Raw genomic sequence first — 6,970 nt, forward strand, 5'->3', positions numbered from 1 at the left:
AAATGATGACTAACTAAGTTATCTGCTAAGATTCAATATGAATCAAATGAATCCAATGTTATTCTTTCAAAACTTAAAAGAACCCAAAAAAATGTTTTCCTCTCAAGGTTTCAAGGAAACCAAAAACGTTACTATCCTAAAGTAAAGTAATATCCATCCTTTTTGGTTTGAATGTTTCAAAGATAGAGGCTTAAAAATTCGTTCAAGAGTTCCTACGAAGCAGAAGAAAATTTCATTTAAGAGTTTTAACGAAGTAGAAGAAAATTTCATTCAAGAGTTTCAAAAAAAAAAGCAGAAGCTTAATCCGATTTTTGTAGTTCTAAGGAATATTACACGGAGTTTTCCCTGCTCTAGATATGTTAAGGCCATCCCTTCTTTCTTTTGGCGTGGTCCAAAATATACTGAAGAAACGAGCAAACGCATAGTTTCTATAAATTACTCTATTCATAGAGATATTAGGGGTGTCTATATTCTTGATTCCCGATGAGAATTTTTATTATCTTCTGTTCATGGGTCTCAGAATAATACGCAGTTGAAAAAGTTTATCCGGAAGGAATATTGAGATTATTACATATTTTTTATGCATTTCATTCATTTATACATGTGCATTGACCCATGACCAGATAATGTTATATACGCGTATATATGTAAATATGTGTATATGGGATATAGGAAAAGGTTACGGCGTTATATACGCATCACCACCTGATCAGTTGGTATATATTGATAATGTTGCCCACAGTGGCCGAGATGATATGATGGAATGCCCTTAGTGGCTTGATGATATTATGTGTACCCATACCTATGCATGACATGACATTTATACACACGGGCATGACATTATAAATATTTCAGAATTTACAAAGTTATTTAGATTTACAGATGGATTTCTTTATTCCATGTTTCGTCTATGTCATTTACGTACTAATTTTCACGCCTTACATACTCAGTACATTTTTCGTACTGACGCCCTATTTCACTGGGCCTGCGTTTTATGCCCGCAGGTGCAGGTAGGCAAGCTGACGATCCCCCTTCTTAGGATCCTCGATCAGCGAGATTTGGTGTGCTCCCCCTTCTTAGGATCCCCGATCAACGAGATTTGGCGTGCTCCACTTAATCCAGAGCTGCTTTGATTTTGGTACGATATATATGGGCATGACGTGGCACAGTCCCATCTTTGTACAGTTATGTTCTTATTAGAGGTTTGTAGACCGTATGCTTAGTTGGATTGTATATGGCCTTGTCGACTTTCAGTTTTGGATGTATAGTTGTATATAGCAGCCTTGCAGGCTCGCCCACTGTATTCTGCCTGTATACGTACATATGCCTTGAAGGCAAGTTTCCTTATATTATTTTCGTAATTCAGCAGATATTATTTAGGTTCATATATTAGATGCATGCTTAGGGGTGTTTGACAGGTCCCATCGGTTTGGTTCGTGACAGGCTTAGTCTCATGCAAAGAGAGGGCAATGCTTAGACTTATGCAAATGAGAGGCAAGGCTTAGCCTCATGCAAAATTTGAGACAGGGCTTAGTCACATGCAAAGATAAGACAATGCTTAGCCTTATGTAGGTATGGAGGCAGGGCTTAGCTTCATGCAAGGATCAAGACAGAGCTTAGTCTCATGCAATGGACAAATAGCAAATAGGAGCAGAATATTTCTTAGCTGGAGATATATTTACGTTTGGCAGCCTGATTGTTATGAAGGAATGATTTTAAGGCGCACACACTTGTGGTTCTTCCTTGCCCCTGCATTCAATGAAAAATCATGAGTTTTGTGGGGGAGGTTGGTTCGTGCCTTTGTCTGCTTGCTTTGCTTTGCTTTGCTCACCCTATTCGAGTTACCCTAGGTAACACCTGACTGCCATAGAAATAAAGTTTTCGAAAAAATATGCACTTATTAATGAAATAGAATCATTTTGGAAAACATAGTGGTATATAGTATCAAGTAAATTAGATGAACTAATGATTGTGACACTTTTAGAGACATTGCAGCTTCTTTGCATTAGAATTTTGAGGGTCCTCCTCAAAATTCTGCCCCAGTTTAGTAAGTAATCCTTCGGCCGTTCTGCATGTGACGAAGTTTGTTGGATCTGCTCGGAATTTTGAGATTCTTTCTCAAAATTCTGCCCCAGTTATTTTACCGATTTTCTGACTATCTTACACATGATGACGTCGGCTGGACTTGCTCCGAAATTTTGAGGGTCCACCTCAAAATTCTGCCACAATTTCTGGTTTTGGAAAAATGAAGATTTTATTAAGATGTGACTAAACCCATAAGGCTTCCTACGTATCCCCTCTTAAACAGGAATCAGGCCAAGCGTAGTTCAGTTACATCAAATGAAGAAATGTAAACAATCTAAACATAGTATCTCTTGATTGCATCTGAATTGATAGGTTTTGGCCAGACTTCTCTGTCCATATCTTCAAGTATGAGTGCTTCTCCTATTAGTACCCTATGAACTATGTGAGGACCTTGCCAGTTAGGTAAAAATTTCCCTTTAGCTTTATCTTGATGTGGGAAGATTCGCTTCAGCATCAGCTGCCACGGTATGAATTGTCTTGGTTTGACACTTTTATTGAAAGCTCTGGACATTTTGTTCTGATAAAGCTGACCATGACACACTGCATTCATTCTTTTTCTATCTATGAGGGCTAATTGCTCATAGCGGCTCCTTATCCATTAAGCATTACTGAGTTCGGCTTCTTGTGTGACCCTTAAAGAAGGAATTTCTACCTCGGCGGGAATGACAGCTTCGGTACCGTAAACTAGAAAATAGGGAGTTGCCCAGTTAATGTGCGGACGTTGGTACGGTATCCCAATAAGGCGAATGGTAACTTCTCGTGCCATTGCTTGTGATTTTCTACCATTTTTCTTAGTATCTTTTTGATGTACTTGTTAGCAGCTTCCATGGCTCCGTTCATTTGAGGCCTGTATGCTGTGGAATTTTTGTGCTTGCTTTTGAAAGTTTCACACATGGATTTCACCATATCACTGTTGAGATGGGCGGAATTATCAGTGATGATGGACTCGAGAACCCCGAATCGACAAATAATACGATCCCTGACAAAATATGCGACGACTTTCTTGGTTACAGCTTTGTAAGATACAGCCTCTACCCATTTTGTAAATTAATCGATGGCCACTAAAATGAAACTGCGCCCGTTTGAGGCAGTGGGCTCGATCGGACCGACGACATCCATTCTCCAAGCGGCAAAAGGCCAAGGTGCACTTGTTGCATTGAGCTCATTTGGTGGTACTCTTATCATGTTTGCATGTATCCGGCATTGATGGCATTTCTGGACATGCCATATGCAATCTGTTTCCATAGTCATCCAAAAATATCCAGCTCTAACTATTTTCTTAGCTAGAACAAAATCGTTCATATGTGGTCTGCAGGTTTTGGCATGTATTTCCTCGAACGATTTGGAAGCTTCTTTGGCGTAAACACACCTTAATAGTCCTAGATTAGGTGTTCTCCTATATAGAATTCCTCCGCTTTGGAAGAAATGATTGGACAACCTATGCAGTGTGCATTTCTGAGTGTGATTCGCCTGCTCTGGGTAGTCTCCTTTCGCCAAGTATTCCTTGATGTCGTGGAACCACGGGTTTCCGTCCGTTTCTTCTTCAACGTGAGCACAATAAGCTAGCTGACTATGAATCCTTACTGGAATGAGATCGATGAAATAATTATCTGGATGTTGTATCAAGAATGACAAAGTAGCCAGTGCGTCTGCGAACTCGTTTTGGATTCTTGGAACATGTTTGAATTCTATCTTTGTGAACCCCTTCATTAGTTCTTGCACATAGTACAGAAATGGTAGTATCTTAGTGTCTTTCGTTGCCCATTCTCCTTGAACTTGATGTACCAGAAGATCCGAATCACCAATTACCAACAACTCTTGTATATGCATGTCGATGGACAAATTGAGCCCCATAATGCAAGCCTCATATTCTGCCATGTTGTTAGTGCATGGGAACCAAAGCTTTGCGGATACCTGGATAATGTTGACCAATCTCTGACATCAAAATCACTCCAATTCCCATTCCTTTGAAGTTTGTAGCTCCGTCAAAAAAATTCCCCAACTGTCGTAAGCTTCAGCAATGTCCTCTCCTACGAATGACACTTCTTCGTCAGGAAAATACGTTTTTAGTGGTTCTTACTCTCTTCCTACAGGATTTTCAGCAAAATGGTCTGCCAACGCTTGTCCTTTGACTGCCTTCTGAGTTACATAGATGATATCGAATTCACTCAGCAATATTTGCCACTTGGCTAACTTCCCAGTGGGCATATGCTTCTGAAAGATGTACTTCAGAGGATCCATCCTTGATATGAGGTATGTGTTATAGGCACAAAAGTAATGCCTCAATTTCTGAGCTGTCCACGTCAAAGCACAACAAGTGCGTTCTAGTAGAGAGTACCGTGCTTCATAAGGTGTGAACTTCTTACTCAAGTAATATATGGCTTGCTCTTTTCTTCCTGTCTCGTCATGTTGTCCCAAAACACAACCGAAAGCCCCATCTAGTACGGACAAAAAGAGTAGCAAAGGTCTCTCAGGTTCTGGCGGGACTAGGACTGATGGCATAGACATATATTCCTTAATTTTGTCAAAAGCCTTTGACAATCTTCAGTCCAACTAGTTTCAGCATCCTTCCTCAACATTTTGAAGAGGGGTTCACATATTACTGTGGACTGTGCTATGAAGTGGCTAATGTAATTGAGGCATCCCAGGAAGCTCAATCACATCCTTCTTGTTCTTCTGTGGCAGTAACTCTTGGATAGCTTTAACCTTTGACGTGTCTAACTCGATTCCTCGGAGGTTGACGGTGAATCCCAACAATTTTTCGGCAAGAACCCTGAATGCACATTTTGCGGGGTTCAGTTTTAGATTGTACCTCCGTAGCTTGCCAAAAAACTTCCTCAAGTCTGCTATGTGATTTGTGGCCCCTCTTGGATTTGATGATGACGTCGTCAACATATACCTCTATTTCCTTATGTATCATATCATGGAAGATGGTCGTCATGGCCCTTATATAGGTGGCCTCAACATTCTTCAGACCGAATGGCATTATTTTGTAGTAGTAAACCCCCCTATGGTGTAATGAAAGATCTTTTCTATGCGTCTTCTTCGTCCATCCAAATCTGATGATAACCTACGAAGATCTACAAAGGATTGGAGTTCATGCTTGGCGCAATTGTCGATCAGAATGTGTATATTTGGCAATGGGAAATCATCTTTGGGACTCGCTCTATTTAAATCCCGATAGTTAACACACACCCTGACTTTCCCATCTTTTTTAGGAACCGGTACGACGTTGTCTAACCAGGTTGGGTACTCAACTACCCTGAGGATTTTGGCTTTGATATGCGTAGTGACTTCTTCCTTGATTTTTAGGCTCATGTCTGGTTTGAACTTTCTAAGTTTCTGCTTTACCGGCGGACACATTGGATTGGTAGGTAACTTATGAGCCAGTATGGATGTGCTCAGGCCGGTCATGTCATCATATGACCATACGAATATATCCTTATATTCTTTCAGGAAACGAGTGTATTCTTTCTTTTTTGATGATGATAGGTGAATACTTATGCGAGTCTCTTTGATGGTTTCAGAATCTCCCAAATTGATTGCCTCAGGTTCGTCTAGGTTGGACTTAGATTTGTTCTCAAAATTCTCAAATTCTATGATAACTTTCTCAGGTATTTCATCCTCTTCTTCCGAGTCACTATCTTTATGTTGTGTTGTCTCATTACATGTCATAGTCGTTGGTTCATCTAGGTAAGAAATAGTAATATTGTAGAGGAAAAATGTAAAAGATAATAATAAATACTAAAATAACAATGTAGTAATTAAATTTCGAAAAACATCAAAATAGGTACGGTTCGATGACTCGAGCAATTATTTCGAAACAAAAGCGTCTTTAAACAAAATACTGGAAATATCTTAAATGCTTAAATTGGCTTTTTAAAAAAATAGGTCATGCTAATTGCCAAGCTACCCAGGAACTCGATGGGCCCAGGATGGTGCGGTAGTCCAATTCTTGAGAACAACTCCCTTCTCCACGGTCTGAATGGTAAGGCCTTCTCCCTCCTCCTTCTCAACTATCACATTGCAATCTATATCCTCGTCTTCTAGAAACAAGTTCCTTAGCCTAGCCAAAGCTTCCTCCTCTGCAGATCCCCATACTATGTCAGCCTAGTGAAAGGTTTGACTCAGATGCGGTACTGGCTGATCGAGAGGGTAATAGGGACCATGCCATGGAGGCAACCAATCATCATATTCTTTCCGTGTATACTGGTATCCGAGCCCAAAAGTTGTGCCATAATGTTTTAATTGTATCAGTTTGGTAATGCCCTGGAGTTTCTTCCTAAGCTCTTTATCGGGCTCATACCTTGACCATGACAGTATGCTTTCTATTTTGTTGCTCCACCATTTATCTTTCTCGATTGCATTGACACACTCGATGCTGTGATAAGTTTCTCTACCCAGCTTTCTTCTATTTTCGACAACCGGGACAGTTTGATTGGTGTAAAAAGGATTACTTCCATCTCCATGGATGATTATCTCCTGATGGTTCCATTCAAACTTTACGGCCCGATGTATCGTAGAAGCCATAGCCCCAGCGGCATGTATCCAAAGTCGTCCCAGTAAAAGATTATACGTAGTAGATCTGTCTAATACTTGAAACTCAACATTGAACCAAGTCGGGCCCATTTGTAAACAAAGGTTGATTTCACCAATCGTGGCTCTTTGAGACCCATCAAATGCCTTCACATTCATACTCCCTGCTCGTATCTCATGGAAATCTTTACCCAAACTTTTCAGAGTGGTCAATGGACAAATGTTGAGGCTTGAACCCCCCATCCATTAAGACTCTGGCGATGAATTTGTCCTCATACTGTACTTTGATATGCAGTGCCCTGTTATGACTTAATCCTTCAGGTGGTAGTTCATCTTTGTGAAAGGTGAT

The 6,970-nt window shown here is 40.3% G+C and overlaps 1 protein-coding gene across 1 annotated transcript; it reads right to left on the bottom strand.

The window, feature by feature from the left end:
• Positions 1-3,132: 3,132 nt before the first annotated feature.
• On the bottom strand, positions 3,133-3,963 carry LOC142177192 (uncharacterized). The gene has a single exon (XM_075245660.1). It carries the CDS (start codon positions 3,961-3,963, stop codon positions 3,133-3,135), a length of 831 nt encoding a protein of 276 aa, XP_075101761.1.
• Positions 3,964-6,970: the final 3,007 nt, after the last annotated feature.

Source organism: Nicotiana tabacum, chromosome 3, assembly GCF_000715075.1.
Source record: "Nicotiana tabacum cultivar K326 chromosome 3, ASM71507v2, whole genome shotgun sequence".
NCBI classification, from domain to species: Eukaryota; Viridiplantae; Streptophyta; class Magnoliopsida; order Solanales; family Solanaceae; genus Nicotiana; species Nicotiana tabacum.